We start from the raw sequence: 17,289 nt of genomic DNA, 5'->3' as shown, positions 1-17,289 counted from the left end.
GTATTTATCATAGTGTGAGATGAAAGCCCCTTTGCACAGGCGCACAACTTTTACGGGAGTAATTCAATCATTCGTAATGTGTGTTTTGTCTGCATCAATCTCAGGTTGTCACTGTGTTGTTTTATATCTGTAACCATGATTGATAGCAAAAACTCTGCAGTTAATGTAATGCAACTGCGACAAATAGAATATTCACCATTGATGTGGATCAAATTCCTAGAGCTTGAAAAAGCACTGTACCCATCTTTGCTCTCCGAAGAATATCCGAAAAATATCACAGAAACAAAACATCCTCGATGTTTGCATTATGTGGCCAGCCCTGTTTGTAACACAGGATGGTTGTGAGACAATGCAGGAAGGCAGCATGGGCAAACGTGACAGGCCAGGCAAAAAAAAATAAAACATTTGCTACGGCAGTCACGGTGCAAATGAGAAACCTAGTGGGCCGTAGTGAGACACGGTGAACATAAAATCTAGCAGCTCATCATAACACAACTTTGAGGCAGTCTGCAGCATAACTGTTTACTTATAAAGCAGGTGAGTGAGTGAGCGAGTGAGCGACTGACTGACTGACTGACTGACTGACTGACTGACTGACTGACTGACTGACTGACTGACTGACTGAGTCATGGGTAGTTTGCCAATAACGGAACTAATCTTTTGAAAGTAATTTCAGTGATTGGGTGTGAGGTGCATTTACTCTTCATGGCAGAAAGGAGGTTCAACAATCTGGGGACAAATGAAGGATGCGGTGCAAATCTGTATGCGTGCATACACATTCAGTGTGAAACACAGGCACACGTTTAATCACCCAAGCAAAGAAGATAAAGCAGGAGGTTTAAGGAGTTTGCCTGGACCTAATGGAAACCATTCATCACCAACACTTGTCTTCCTCACATACACCTTTGCATTAAGGCACATCTTGATTCTGTGTGAAAGCACAATACTGTCCTTTAGGCCTAAAGCTAAGCATGTTTGATGGGCTGTGGAAGAATCTCTTATGAGTTACGCTTGGAGTTCAGACTTTTTTTTTCCCCTCTAAACCCGAACCCGTGCTCCATGCCTTTGTCTTCCCCAGTAATTTGTTTTCACAAAACCACCAGATGAAACATTTTTTCTGCTGGCATTTTCTTGATCCCAAAAACAAAACAAAGGAAATTATGTAGTTTGGGGATTGTAGTTTGTTATATTTTTATGGTTTAATTATTAATATAGGTGAGGATATGCCACTTAACACACACCAAACTCTCCTTGTATGAGTAACTCTGCAAACAACAGCTAATATATAACCTTTACCATATTGTTTATCATTTTTTCACAGGTGATTTCCCAACTTCGTGTCATAAGCCGCTCAGTAGCAACCGGATCAAAGTTTGACAGAGAGCTCTGGTCTAATGGACTTTCACCTATCCTCAACTTGTGGAAGAAACTCAACAAGGTACTTTTCAGTATTTGCTCTTTTCTTGTGATAAGTCTACAGTGCTCATCCATCCATCCATCCATCCATCCATCCATCCATCTTCTTCCGCTTATCCGGGGTCGGGTCGCGGGGGCAGCAGCTTCAGGAGGGACTCCCAGACTTCCCTCTCCCCAGCCACTTCATCTAACTCATCCCGGGGGATCCCAAGGCGTTCCCAGGCCAGCTGAGAGACATAGTCTCTCCAGCGCGTCCTGGGTCGTTCCCGGGGTCTCCTACCGGTGGGACATGCCCGGAACACCTCCCCAGGGAGGCGTCCAGGAGGCATCCTGATGAGATGCCCGAGCCACCTCATCTGGCTCCTCTCAACGTGGAGGAGTAGCGACTCTACTCCGAGTCTCTCCCGGATGACCGAACTTCTCACCCTATCTCTAAGGGAGAGCCCGGACATCCTGCGGAGAAAACTCATTTCGGCCGCTTGTATCCGGGATCTCGTTCTTTCGGTCACGACCCATAGCTCGTGACCATAGGTGAGGGTAGGAGCGTAAATCGACCGGTAAATTGAGAGCTTTGCCTTTTGGCTCAGCTCTCTCTTTACCACGACGGATCGGTACAGAGTCCGCATTACTGCCGACGCTGCACCGATCCGCCTGTCGATCTCGCGCTCCATCCTCCCCTCACTCGTGAACAAGACCCCAAGATACTTAAACTCCTCCACTTGGGGCAGGATCTCATCCCCGATCCGGAGAGGGCATTCCACCCTTTTCCGATCGAGGACCATGGACTCGGATTTGGAGGTGCTGACCCTCATCCCAACCGCTTCGCACTCGGCTGCAAACCGCTCCAGTGAGAGTTGGAGATCACAGCCTGAAGAAGCCAACAGCACCACGTCATCTGCAAAAAGCAGAGACGCGATGCTGAGGTCCCCAAACCGGACACCCTCAACGCCTCGGCTGCGCCTAGAAATTCTGTCCATAAAAATTATAAACAGAATCGGTGACAAAGGGCAGCCTTGGCGGAGTCCAACCCTCACTGGGAACGAATCCGACTTACTGCCGGAAATGCGGACCAAACTCTGGCATCGGTGATACAGGGACCGAACTGCCCTTATCAGTTGGCTCGGTACCCCGTACTCCCGAAGCACCCCCCACAGGACCTCCCGAGGGACACGGTCGAACGCTTTCTCCAAGTCCACAAAACACATGTGGACTGGTTGGGCGAACTCCCATGCACCCTCGAGGATCCTGCTGAGGGTGAAGAGCTGGTCCACTGTTCCACGGCCAGGACGAAAGCCACACTGTTCCTCCTGAATCCGAGGTTCGACCTCCCGACGGACCCTCCTCTCCAGCACCCCTGAATAGACCTTACCAGGGAGGCTGAGGAGTGTAATTCCCCTGTAATTGGAACACAACCTCCGGTCCCCCTTCTTAAAGAGGGGAACCACCACCCCAGTCTGCCAATCCAGAGGCACTGTCCCCGATGTCCACGCGATGCTGTAGAGACGTGTCAGCCATGACAGCCCCACAGCATCCAGAGCCCTTAAGAAATCCGGGCGGATCTCATCCACCCCCGGGGCCTTGCCACCGAGGAGTTTTTTAACTACCTCAGTGACTTCAACCCCAGAGATTGGAGAGTCCGCCTCAGAGTCCCCAGGCCCTGCCTCCACAATGGAAGGCGTGTCGGTGGAATTGAGGAGGTCTTCGAAGTATTCTCCCCACCGACACACGACGTCCCGAGTCGAGGTCAGCAGCACGCCATCTCCACTGTAAACAGTGTTGACGTTGCACTGCTTCCCCCTCCTGAGACGCCGAATGGTGGACCAGAATTTCCTCGAAGCCGTCCGGAAGTCAGTCTCCATGGCCTCGCCAAACTCCTCCCACGCCTTGGTTTTTGCCTCAGCAACCGCCGAAGCCGCGTTCCGCTTGGCCATCCGGTACTTGTCAGCTGCCTCGGGAGTCCCACAGGCCAAAACGGCCCGATAGGACTCCTTCTTCAGCTTGACGGCATCCCTTACCGCCGGTGTCCACCAGCGGGTTCGGGGATTGCCGCCACGACAGGCACCAATGACCTTACGGCCACAGCTCCGGTCGGCCGCCTCACACTACCCCTTATGATGCAAACAATTATTGAACCACGTTTTCCCTCGCCCGGACGCGGGTCACCGGGGCCCCCCTCTGGAGCCAGGCCTGGAGGCGGGGCTCGAAGGCGAGCGTCTGGTGGCCGGGCCTTCGCCCATGGGGCCCGGCCGGGCTCAGCCCGAAAAGGAAACGTGGGTTCCCCTTCCCATGGGCTCACCACCTGTGGGAGGGGCCAAAGGGGTCGGGTGCATTGCAAGCTGGGCGGCGGCCAAAGGCAGGGACCTTGGCGGTCTGATCCCCGGCTGCAGAAGCTGGCTCTTGGGACATGGAATGTCACCTCTCTGGCTGGAAAGGAGCCCGAGCTGGTGTGCGAGGCAGAAAAGTTCCGACTAGATATAGTCGGACTTGCCTCCACGCACAGTTTGGGTTCCGGTACAAGCCCTCTCGAGAGGGGCTGGACTCTCTTCCACTCTGGAGTTGCCCACGGTGAGAGGCGTCGAGCAGGTGTGGGTATACTTATTGCCCCCCGGCTGGGCGCCTGCACATTGGGGTTCACCCCAGTGAACGAGAGGGTAGCCTCCCTCCGCCTTCGGGTGGGGGGACGGGTCCTGACTGTTGTTTGTGTCTATGCACCAAACGGCAGTTCAGAGTACCCACCCTTTTTGGAGTCCCTGGAGGAGGTGCTGGAGAGCGCTCCTTCTGGGGACTCCATCGTTCTACTGGGTGACTTCAATGCTCACGTGGGCAATGACAGTGAGACCTGGAAGGGCGTGATTGGGAGGAACGGCCCCCCCGATCTGAACCCGAGCGGTGTTCTATTATTGGACTTCTGTGCTCGACACGGATTTTCTATAATGAACACCATGTTCAAACATAAGGGTGTCCATGTGTGCACTTGGCACCAGGACACCCTAGGCCGCAGTTCGATGATCGACTTTGTAGTCGTGTCATCGGATTTGCGGCCGCATGTTTTGGACACTCGGGCGAAGAGAGGGGCGGAGCTGTCAACTGATCACCACCTGGTGGTGGGTTGGCTCCGATGGTGGGGGAAGATGCCGGTCCGACCTGGCAGACCCAAACGTTCTGTGAGGGTCTTCTGGGAACGTCTGGCGGAATCCCCTGTCAGGAAGAGCTTCAACTCCCACCTCCGGCAGAACTTTTCCCACGTCCCGGGGGAGGCGGGGGACATTGAGTCCGAGTGGACCTTGTTCCGCGCCTCCATTGTTGAGGCGGTCTACAGTGCTGTAGAATATAATCAGTCTTGGATATCCTTCACTAGTAAAAAGATGGTTGTGGGTTTGAGTCTCAGCCCGGTCCTCTTTTGCATGTTCTCCCTATATTTGTATGGGCTTTCCTCTGAGCCACACTCTAAAAACATGCACGTAAGGATTGCAAAATTCTACATTTTATTTTGACCGTACCGTATTTTCCACACTAAAAGGCGCACCTAAAAACCTCCAATTTTCTCAAAAGCTGACAGCGCTCCTTATATATGGACCAATAGTGAGCCAGTACAGGAGGCGTATCCAAATATATGGATTTATATATGGACAAAGTTTTAAAATGGGCAATTCATTGAAGGTGCGCTTTATAATCCGGTGCGCCTTATCGTGCGGAAAATGCGGTATTTGGTGTGGGGAAAAGGCTGTCTTGAATTAACATTGGTGTGCGTCAAATCTCCTGTCTCTCAAATTTATGAAAATTATGCAGCAGAACATAACAATAGCTGACCTTCAATGCAAATGACACAGGATCAATTCCCACTCAATGCTCCATTCATAATTGTCCTATGATTGACAGGTGATTAGTACAAGGTCTAACCCGCCTTTAACCTTAAATCTGCTGGGACGGGCTCCAGCTTCTCTGTGTCATGAAGCAATAGGGATAATGAGTGTTTGAGGCAAGTCCTCAAGTTTCTGTTGAATTCTTCCCAGGCTTTGCATGTTTTCTTGATGGCAAATCTTGTTTTAAACAAATAATCTTACTTCCCTATTGTATTTGAAAGCAAACATATTTCTGTCTTGCCCCCATCTACATTCCAGGGTTCTGCACTGATCCAGCAAAAGGTCACACCACCCACAGATCAACATGGTTCCCCAGTACTGTCATTCATTGTTCTGGAGCAGTTTAATGCCATCCGCTTGGTTCAGGTGTGTAAGGCAACCACAATTAAGAGAAATAGCATGTCTTGAAATTCATTTATAAGACAAGCACTCACGTGATACGTGTCCTAATTTCTAATTGCTATTGCAGAGCATCCACCAATCACTCGCTGCCTTAAGCAAGGTGATTAGAGGGACTGAGCTTCTAACACCTAAGGTGCAAAAACTGGCAACTGCTTTGCTCAATCAAGAGGTAACCATTTATGGATGAAGTCACAATTACCAAAAACAGTTGGCTGTACGGCTGTTTAAATTCACAGCCAAAACCCCATTATTGATTGCTCGTGTTTGGTTATCTAGTATGTGAGTACGTATATTTGCAGGGTAAACAAACTTAATATTGCTTACCATGTCACTTCACAAGACTTGAATTAATTTTTGTTTGGTCCGAATGAGGGAAAGCATAAACGAGGACAACTCTACCTGAGATAAAATGCAAACAGCTTTTCTAAAGCCCAGTAAAGGTCAGCTTCCTTGTTCGTACTTTGGAATGCATAGCCACCCCTTCAACCCTCCATTATCCATTTTCTTCCCTTCACACGATACATGCTGAAAAATGCACACACCGCATTGTAATGACTTTACTTTTTTATGTAAAACACAGCCAGCCAAAGGACTAATCCTCGCAACTTTTTAGGCAGGCATGGGCTGCTTTCCCCTCGGGGGCTGACTTTAATGCAGCTCGATAAATTTGATTTCATGCTCCGCCATGTAGTTTTCTGCATTGACAGCAAAAGCGGGGGAAAGATGTGCGTTCATTTGACCACGCATCAGCTGCAGCATGTACAGTACCTTTCTGACTGACTCATATTTGAGAAGGGCATCGTAATGCCAAGACTGTTGAAAAAAACAAACTTCTAATAAATTGCTTGATTATTTTTGCTCTTTCTTAGTGTCCTTTGACATGGCAAAATATGTGGGAGGGACCTGAAGAGCCAATGCAGTACCTGGGTGCTATCATAATGCGTGCACTTGCCTTACAGGTAATATTCCTCATCAGCATAGTTGATCGTTATGTGCCAGCATGAAGGCCAAAGTGATAGGAAATTGTTGTTAATGGTTGATGGAATTCATTTTTTGAAAGACATGAATAGTGTTCTCATATACATTTAAATTGCTTGAAATTCACCAAAGCATCTGCACTATGTTGGTGCCAGGAAGTAAAGGCTTTGACTCTGTCTACTTTGGACTGTGTCAGGATCCACGCCTACATCAATATGTTCTGGCAGCCGAGAGACACACTCGCACACCCTTGCGTGTGCGTTCAGAAATACTTATGTCCATGAGAATCCGACTCATTTCATTATTTGTGTGAGACAGAACCGTCTGTCGGTCTGCTATTACGTCTGCCTGCGCGCCCAATTGTGTGCGTGCGTGTATGGCATCACTGTTTCTTTGTATCTACTGACCTCCTTCCACTCCATCTTTCTTTGTGTCCCTATCTTGAGGTAACTCTCTCTAAATATCTCTTTGTGTCCCTCGTAATGGTAGCCTGCTCAACTATTATAATAAAGGCTGGCTTTAGCTTGAATGGCACAGACTGGCTTGCTGTGTATTTGTCAGAGTGCATACATCTGCTCATCTCCATTCATCTTTAAGGCCAGTCCTTCCCTGCTTATTTGCGTCTTTGTTCCATTTTTACAGAGTTGGGTGGAACATGCTGGCAAACAAACTCTTCTATCGGACACCTTGGATCTGTCCGAGCTCTTCCACCCTGATACCTTTCTCAATGCTCTGAGGCAGGAGACTGCCAGGTCGGATTTGTTTGACCTTGTTCTACAATGAGACTGATAAATAACCTCTTTTTGTGGCTTTTAGATCTTTAGGTTGTTCAATGGATAGTTTGGTGTTTGCATCGTCATGGAGGGATCCCATTGTTGGAGCCAAACTTCAAGTTAAGGTAGAATGACACGCACACAAACACACACACACACATGATATACAGTTGCAGTGTACCACTAATGGCCATCAGATACCCCACTATTGAAGCGAGTATTATAGATGGATTCAAATGTGCATTAGGTCAATGCTGTTAACTGACATCAATCATTTGCTCCCGCCTGTAGTCTGATGTGAGTCACTTTAAATGATGTGGATTCATGTCAGTTGACAAGTTAATAAGTCGTTCCGATAATGCAGCCATGGTGGCTCAATGCAACTATGAAACTCCATTTTCAAGTGACCAAATGGCACTCTGTCACCTCAAATAACATTTGACATTGGTTTGGGTTTGAAAACATGTATTATCGAGGTGCTTTTTGCATCTTGTATGACTTGACTAGTTTTGAGTGTATAACAGGAGGTGGGTGTAATGTGGGCTCTTAACAAGAAGCTGCGGCTGCATGCAGGGAAGGAAAACATCCCAGAATCTGACAGCTGAAGAAAGTGACTGAATAATTATTGTGAAGCAAAGTGCTCTTTTACTGACACACACATAATCTAGCTTTGTGTGGATATTTCTCTCCTTGCCCTTTTTTCTCTTGCCCAGATTATGGTGATTTAGTAGTTGTCTTTGTATGTCTGGCTTGCCGCCAGAGTTCCTTTTGTTGTCTGAGCTGCAGTGGAAAATTTCTTGAGTCACTGGAGTGGATGCACTCACTAACATGAACTGCGAGTTCACGTGTTTGTGTCTTTGCGTTTTCTCTCCAAATTGGGGCTCAGATCGTCTTGTCTCTGCATCTTCTTTGCATCTCTCTTCAGGGATTGTTTCTGTCCTTGTTATCATTCTATTTGGCATTGATATGCGTTTTAAAACGCCTGTTTGTAATTATCACCTTCCGTCCTTCTCCTTTCTTCGTCGTCTTCTACATCCTGTGTTGTGAGGGAGAATTTGTGGTGAGAGGTGTTATTCTGATTTTGTTTGCAGCATTATAAAACATGAAGCATTATACAAGGTTTCCATGGTTTCTTAAAAGTCATTGATTCTGTGACGCTAAAAACCTTGTTTGACGTTATAAATGTCTTGAATGATCATTGATCCAATTTTTTTTAGGTGGGAGGTCTCCAGCTGGAGGGTTGTAGTTTTGATGGTGTCCATCTCTGTGAAAACCAACATGACTCTCCCAGTGTGTCAGCTGTGCCGCTCTGCTACATGGCCTGGGTTTCTCAGGTATGGGTTCCAAAATACTTTACAAGGGAGGGGCCATATTGAGTAGAGTCAAATGTGAAGTTGAACCATCATTGACTTATATTTGTATGTGTTTGGCTGACAAAATACAATTTTGGCATCCTATAATATTACCACTTGGATCTTAAAAATGTTGGATTGGGATAGCGTTTTACCTCAATTCTGCTGCATTTTTCAGGAGTGTAACTATTTACTCATTGATTCGGCAAGTGACAAATATTTGTTTACACCTCGGAGGAGGCCTGTGCTCTCTCTGTCATTTTGGTTCAGTTGTGTTTTGTGCTCACTCGTAGAATTCTACTGCTGACCACGCTGCTTCTGAGGAGAGCATCTGGCTGCCTTTGTATAGCAGCTCTGAAAGGGTGAAAGTGGTCACGCATATCAGTGTGCCCTGCAGAAGTAACACCAGCCAGTGGATACAGAGTGGCGCTGCCCTCTTCCTTAAGCAACAATGACAGGACACCTTGAACTATTGAACAGATGTACTGTGCATTTTATAATTGTATTTATTTTAGTCAAAAAAAATAAATCTGTCTTAATTGTATATTTTTCCAGAAATCGTTTGCTTTACTGTGTTGATACATAAGTGAAAATGTTAGTGACAGTGCGTATGTACTTGTGTGTGCATGCTTGTGCTGTGAGCAAGAAGTGAAGTGGGTAAAATGGCAGTGTTGTGGAAGGGCAGGTTAGAAAAAGGGAGAGAATTGGATTTTGGCCCAAAACCGGTTGGGTCACAGACCAAGTGGGAAAGAGGCAGTGAGACAGTGGGCGGTGCTGCTGGGAATGGAGAGACGGAAAGTATGGGGAAAATCACAGGGAAGTCGTCTGATAGGAATGAAACAGATTACCGTATTTTCCGGACTATAAGGCGCACCTAAAAACCTAAAATCTTCTCAAAAGCCGACAGTGCGCCTTATAGTCCAGTGCGCCTTATATATGGACTAAATTCCTAAATTCAAACTGGCCCGAAGCATTGTGTTATGAAATCAAGCATAAGTGGCCTGCTGAAGACTATGAATCATGAATCAAAAAGACTATGGATCATTATTTTGTGATTATAAAGTCATTTGTTGCATCTGAAGTTGAAATAAAAAAGATAAAATGGAGAATGATTTGATTTGGATTAAAAATCTGACATGATGCATTAATGGTGCGCCTTATATAAGGATTAAGTTTTAAAATGGGCCATTCATTGAAGGTGCGCCTTATAGTCCGGAAAATACGGTACTTAAAGTTGGAGGAGAGCCAAACTACGAAAGAACAGTAGAGAAGGTCGGAGTGAGAAATAAACAACTGAGGCCTTGAGTTTGACACGTGGGATCGAGAGTGAATAATTTGTGTGACAGAAACATTTCTTGTCAACATTGTTATGTATGACTTCTGTTTGTATGCATTTTGGAGTTCCACAAGGTTCCGAACTGATTGGCCAAATCCTGCGGTGATATTCGTGGCCTCTTTCGCTGCTGATGTGTCGTTCTCCCAATTAGCCCTCTGGCTTACACAAGAGGTCATTTCGGGGAAAGCTGGTGCAAGGATAAACTTCGACTGTGCGGCATAAAACACAACAGAACATAATGGGCTTCACCAGAGGCAGTAGGCCAAACTATTAAAACAGAACTTTCCATCGACCTGCTGCCCTGCAGCTTTAATTGAGGAGCAGCATCACCAACCTCTGTTGGCCCTGTAAATCTCGGTGAGTAAATGCACGCAATGTGTTCACCTACAATACGGTCGATTATTCTTTTAGTCCTAGTTTGTTGGTAAATTTGCATGATACGCTACAAATTAATAATCAACTAAGCACCTGTGGCTAAACATTATTTTAAAAGATACAATGAAACCACACATAATCAGATCATCTTCATTATGGTTCCATAAATTTACCTTTATAACAAACACGTTTACTTTGTTTGCTTGTCTTGTGATTTTTTGAGAACACCAAATCTAAGGACTCTGTTTTTCTGCACCATATGGAAATATTAATGCACAATAAACTGTGCCTTCAAACAAAGTTGGGCAAAAATTAAGTCTTAAGTCTGGGTCTTCCAGCATGACAACAACCCAAAACGCACAGCCAGGGCAACTAAGGAGTGGCTCCGTAGGAAACATCTCAAGGTCCTGGAGTGGCCTAGCCAGTCTCCAGACCTGAATCCAATAGAGAATCTTTGGAGGGAGCTTAAAGTCCTCGGGCCCAGCGACAGCCCCGAAACCTGAAGGCTCTGGAGGAGATCTGTATGGAGGAGTGGGCCAAAATACCTGCTGCAGTGTGTGCAAACCTGGTCAAGAACTACAGGAAACGTCTGATCTCTGTAATTGCAAACAAAGGTTTCTGCATCAAATATTAAGTTCTGTTTTTCTGATGTATCAATTACTTATTTCCGGCAATAAAATGAAAATTAATTCCCGTAAATTCTGGACTATAAGTCGCGTTTTTTTTTCATTGTTTGGGTGGGGGGGTGACTTATACTCAGGAGTGATTTACCGTAATTTTCGGACTAAAAGTCGCACCGGGGTATAAATCGCACCAGCCATAAAATGCCCAAAAAAGCCGTATATAAGTCGCTCCGGAGTATAAGTCGCATTTTGGGGGGCAATTTATTGGACAAAATATATATACACACACACAATGTGTGTGGTTCTGAAGTGATTCTCAAGAGAGGTCGACAGAGGAAGACCACAAGGTCACTCATCTTTCAGTACTGAGATCCCCTCTTGAGAATCACAATACTTGAGGGGCCTTTTACGAGCTCTCATGGATCTGTCTCACTTCTGCTTCCTGAGAGCCAGTCTGCTCAACTATCATCTGCACCTTTAGCCTCCCATGATCTCACTTTCATACCTTGCTGTGTCTCTATTTTACAATCCCCCCTTTGTGTAGGCTTTATCTCCTTCGCCTCATTGTCTGACGTCCCAGTAGACCGAAATATCATTTTTAGATCTTAAATGGATTTCTTCAGGAGTTTTAGAGGAGAGTTTTGTCTGATTGAAAATTTCAGACAGTAAAAAACAGTCCTCTTGTGTCTTAATTGTTTTGATTTTTAGATCACTATCTTTGCATGTCAGCGTAAAATATTCGATGGGACATTCCACGGTTGGATGACTTAGACTTGCCAGAATCACAGACTTGTGTCACATGACTTCACATGACAGGAAATCAGAATCCCAAATAGCATTCAGAGCATATCTGTTGCTCCCCCTTGGGAATAAAAACATTGTCACTGCCTCATGCAGCAGCTTGAAATCATTTGGTTTACGGTTCCCACACTTTGCTCAGCATCCTTCTGAAAGTCAGCATTAGCATTTTTTTTTTTTGTCGACCCAACTGCTGGTTTTGCTCTCTTTGCAAAAGCATTTCCACAAACAATCCAGATGCTCAACAGATGGGCTGAAACACTATGAGGATCGCTCAGCATTAAAGTAGCACACTTGTTTAAAGAGTGCAAACACAGAAGGATGTCGAAAATAAATCTTGCTTTGTTTAATGTATGCTTACTCCTGATTTTTTTTTCCATTTGAGAAAAAAAAGATGAACGTCGATCGGTTTTATACATTTTGTTAGTGTTTACTAGTCGCATTGTTGTGAGAAACTACATATCTGTGGTGCATGAATTTGCAACAACATCCTGTCTTCAGATGCCCATGATAGAAAGCAACAGGACGAGTACTGTAACGGATTCTGGCACTACCCTGTTTCACCTTACAATTGTATGCTCCTCAGAATTCCATCTATATTCTATTTGATGTACTTTTCTCATGTTGGATCAATGTCAGATCACTGGCCACACGCGCCTGCTGACAATGGCTTTCTAGATTGATTTTACATGAGGTCAGCTTCTATCATGCTGGAAAATGTCCTCAAGTGATATCTTGCACTGAAATACAATATTTTGCTCATGACCAGAAAAGCTGATCATCGCTTCCCATTGCAATTAATACAACCTTGCATTTTGTCTCAATCTTAAAAGAAAAACGTGCTGCTTCAGGTCTAAAATGAGTAAAGTAAAGGTTAAAGTAATTACCTAACCCTCCTAAATCTAACCTTGATACTTGCTGTAAAATCTAATTCAAAGCAGAAAATGACTGTCCAGCACAAGAGACCAGTCTTCCAATGATGTATTAGTGAATTCTCTTTGACCACTGTAACTTTCGGTCCGCTCCAGCTAATGTTGAAGAATGTTGCAGATTAAAAAGGTGACAGCAGCTAACTGAGCAGCTGCACTAGAACCCTTCTCCTGTCACGGTCAATGGAGCAGCGTCGATGAATTTCCCTCACACCTTGAGCGGATTGCCAAACTTGGCTTTCAGCCCAAGCAAGATGTGTCCTTGAGCATACGCGTGCACATTGTACAACGTACGAGTCCACGCACTCACCGCTCAATTCAGGCTCCTGTGAGGGCAGCAGCCCGCGCAGTGCCCATGTTTATGGCTCTTCCGAAGCTGCAAATCACTGTGGTTATGGCTGGCCGGATTTATGAGAGCGGCCCCATCCAGCAGCCCTTGGAAAAACTCTGGTTCATCGTCTCACTGGCACACACATGCAATATGCACCGTGTACGGCGGATGATGCACATGCTCGCGCAGCGTAAAGCTTTTTTGTTAGCCTTTGTCGATCACGGTGGAATGAATAGTCATCCACTGGGTCAGGTTCAACCGTTTTAGTATCACTTCCAATCCCAACATCCGAGATGAATCATGTTGTATGAACAGCTTTTCAAATAGGTGGATAAATTGTTGGGCCAAAGGACTACACACAATACATTTTAATCTTTTATGCTCCCACCCCCAGGTAACAGAAATTGCTGGCTGTCTTTTTTTGACCTGTCTTATTGTATATTTGTTATCTTATGTCGACACAAGGTCAAAATAAAAAAAATGCTTTAAATCTGCTACTTGTCCAGTAAGTTTGATAACAATGACATAAAAAATGTCCAAAAAAAATTGTCACTGCACAATATTAGGGCTTCAAGACTGTGAGTAATTTTTTTTTTATTTGTGACATTCATTGGTGCTTTCACGAGTTTATTTCAAGTGTGATTACTCTGTACCTCCCACACAACAGACATTTTCATCAGTTTCAAAGAAAGAGGACACTCTCAAGATTAACTCGGATAACTTTGATTTTGGAAGGAGAAGAGAACTGACTGATAAGGATTGATTGACAAGGCTTTCACACCTACTTGACAGATAGGCCTTTTAACCCTACGGCAATTCCACCCACGCCTCATCTCGCACATAGATGGCTCTCACCACTCGAAAGATGCATTGCATTGGTTGGTGCAAAAATGTGCTTGCTTCACACCTGTACTACGTAGTGTTGTTATTTATCACTCACCAATGTGTGTGTGTGCGTGTTCTCAGGATAAGATGAACAGTCTTTGCTGTCATTTCAATTCCTGTAAAAAAAAGCCACATTTTGTTTGTTTTTCCATTATACTTATTAGTAAACATATAATCCACTTGTGCGTGTGCATGCTCAAATTTGTGTGTGCGTCCGGGTGTAATAACTACTATCTTTGACTTGCGGCTGTATCATCAGCGTTGCATCACCAGTGCAGTAGAGTGACGCTACATCTCATTCTTGGGTGAAGGGAAAAAAAAAGTACAATTTCCATGTGCCTTGAAAAATTTCAAATGCAAAATAATTTCAAAAGACACTCTAGATGAAGGCCTGCAGCCTCGAGAGCCAATTGTAATACATGTATACAGTATAAAACTTTCTTTAAAAAAACAAAAAACACTGGATTGCCATCACAGTACAGCAATTTGCTAGTTTTTTTTTCTTTAACTTTTGTGCAGATATGATTTTGAAAATTTTGTTGTAAGGAAAGTAATTTTTGTGTCCATGGTCTATTACATTGTCTAAATCATGGCAAATGTTTCCAATGCCTGCAGGAATATGTCAAAAATTCTTGCCAGGTTGTAGAGGGTCTGAGAATGCGATCTTAGCCAAATAGTAGCAGCAATGCCAACATTTCAATGAAGCAGATGTCTCATAGTGAAAACATGTTGATTTGAATTTAGCAAAAGAAAACACACCAGTGATATAGTTTTGAAAGTTTGGCTAAGAAAATGTAACTTCCTCCATGGAAGGTGTGATCAGAATTGAGAAATAAACACAGTAAGTGAGACAGTCACTGACACACTTCCCCCTCCAAAGGGACATGAGAGACAAGCAGGATGTCCATGTGTGCTTTTGGCAAAGGAAGATGAGAAGTGGGAGGTGGGGAGCGGGAAAGGGCGACAACAGACCCACCAAGAACAGTGACAACTTCACCGGAGGGAAACACAAGGTTGATTCATCTGCATCCAACATGGTTTTACTCTTTCTTTCTGGAGACTGCCAGTCAAAGCAGCCTGTCTTGAAACAGACATAATGTCACACTGCATTGCTTTTAAAAGGCTGTGAAGAGAGAGAAAATGTTTTTACCACTCTGCTTTCACAAACCACACTATACATAATCAAAAAAGCCTTACTATACATGGTCTTTTTTTTTTTTTTTTACTATAAAAGCCTTTCTATATACATCAGGGGCGTCAAACTCATTTTTTTCGCAGGTCGCATTGTAGTCATCGCTTCTTTCAGAGGCCCATTATAACTAAAATAAATGTATGAGCACCTCATATTATATACAGTAAAAGCTACAAAACAAAATGACAAATAACTCGTTTTCAAATCAGACGAGTAAAAACTGGTCAAATATTTTTAAAAAATATATTATTAAAGGTGAAGACAATTTGCAATTCTAGTAATGACACACGAATTTGATGCACAATTTGTCTTCACGGGCGACAGAAAATGATGTGGCGGGTCGTATCTGGCCCCCGGGCCTTGAGTTTGACACCAGTGCTATATGGATAGTATACATGTATACATGGTCATTTAAAAAAAAAGCCTTACTATACATGGTCATTTTTAAAGAAGACTATTTATATGGTCATTTTTTTACTAAAAAAAAAAAACACTATACCATGATATATATATATATATTTTTTTTTTACAAAAAACCTCACTTAGCCATTCCTTTAAATGAAGAAAAAAATTTTTTTCACTTCACCCTGTGCTGAATGCTCCAATTTGGAGTCATCTTTGAAAGTTGGTCATAATGCGAAAACAAAATCATTCACCATAATCAAACTCATGATTGTCTCTACCCAGCCTAACCATCTTAACACTCGGATTCCTACAGCATTGAAGCTTTTGTTGTTGTTTTTGCAGCTTTGATTGGTTTGCTCTGGGGGAAAACCATTACAACTGTTTAAAAATCACTTTGAAATGTAGTGTGTCAGCTCGCTGAAGAACACTTGAATCACTTAAATGAAATGATAAATGTTCATTGAACTATGCAATAAGAGAGAGAAGAAATGCGTAGTCAGGGAATAAAATAGAACTCCGCCACAAAAACAGGAGTGAAATCCTAGTCAGGTATGCATCCCCTCAATGACTGATGATCGTCTGACTCAAGAGTCAGGGAGCAGATTTCCTTTCTTATTACCCTGCCACACACACACACGCACACACACATGCACAAACACAGACATACACGCATATTAATGACAAAAAAGACACACCCTGGGGGCAGAGTTTCCTGTAAGTCATAATTACAAACATGTTTTTCAGACAACTCTGGAAAGTGTCTGCCAGTCAAGATTACTTAGGTTATCTCTTTTTTCCAACATTCTTTGGTAGCTCACAAACAGACTTATTTCCAGTATGGCAGGGGTGTTCTTTTCGCGAGCCGCATTGTAGTCATAGTTTCTTTCGGAGGGCCATTATGACTGTCAACCCAAATAAATGTATGAGCACCTCATATTATATACAGTATAAACTACAAAACAAACTGACAAATAACTCATTTTCAAAACAGACGAGTAAAAACTGGTCAAATATTTAAAACAAAAAGATATTTTTAAAAGTGAAGACAATTTTCAATTCTAGTAATGATGATAATTTGTCTTTGCGGGCCACGTAAAATTCTGTGGCGGGCTGTATCTGGCCCCCGGGCCTTGCGTTTGATATCTGTGAAGTTTTTCCAAGTATATTATATATTTTATCATAAAATCATGACTCATCAGACCATTTTCTCCACTCTACTGAATTCACTGAGACCGTGACCATCTCACCTCTAAGCTGTATATCATCAGGTTGACGTGAAGCCTCTGGTGACTGCAATGTATCCCACCAGGTCCTCGCTGGACTTTCCACACAAGAGGTGCTAGCCACCGGGTAGCTTGAGAGCTAAAAGGCTCCCGGAGGATCATCGGAGGTGATGTGGCAGAAGGGCCTTGGCATTGGTTGCTGCAACATCTCCTCATGTGGGCTTGTACTGGTGTGTAGGTCCACGCAAAAAGACACTAAAGCAAAAGTCAAGAATGTACTTAATGTAGTTAATGATACCTATTGTTTACTATATGTATAGTGTAGAGAAAATTCTGATGTCTATTGTCTGTTCACTCCGATTACCTTGCCCTGTCGACTGTTCACTTTTGATTTGACGCAACTCAATT

At 44.1% G+C, this 17,289-nt stretch overlaps 1 protein-coding gene across 3 annotated transcripts in view; it reads left to right on the top strand.

Moving 5' to 3' along the window:
- The window catches only part of dync2h1 (dynein cytoplasmic 2 heavy chain 1), a 59,362-nt gene extending 50,034 nt beyond the window's left edge, over positions 1–9,328 (top strand). For 2 of the 3 annotated variants that reach the window (XM_061281072.1, XM_061281071.1), the window contains 8 exons: positions 1,322–1,438; positions 5,538–5,645; positions 5,749–5,850; positions 6,551–6,640; positions 7,302–7,411; positions 7,476–7,557; positions 8,650–8,766; positions 9,078–9,328. In XM_061281072.1, coding sequence (XP_061137056.1) covers positions 1,322–1,438; positions 5,538–5,645; positions 5,749–5,850; positions 6,551–6,640; positions 7,302–7,411; positions 7,476–7,557; positions 8,650–8,766; positions 9,078–9,239 — 888 coding nt within the window. In that variant the 3' untranslated portion in view covers positions 9,240–9,328. The remainder of the gene's footprint in view (positions 1–1,321; positions 1,439–5,537; positions 5,646–5,748; positions 5,851–6,550; positions 6,641–7,301; positions 7,412–7,475; positions 7,558–8,649; positions 8,767–9,077) is intronic. The other variant, XM_061281073.1, reaches the window with a different exon arrangement.
- The last annotated feature ends 7,961 nt before the right edge of the window (positions 9,329–17,289 follow it).

The sequence above is a fragment of the Syngnathus typhle genome, linkage group LG6 (assembly GCF_033458585.1).
Source record: "Syngnathus typhle isolate RoL2023-S1 ecotype Sweden linkage group LG6, RoL_Styp_1.0, whole genome shotgun sequence".
NCBI lineage: Eukaryota > Metazoa > Chordata > Actinopteri > Syngnathiformes > Syngnathidae > Syngnathus > Syngnathus typhle.
This window is presented reverse-complemented; position numbering and strand designations above follow the sequence as displayed.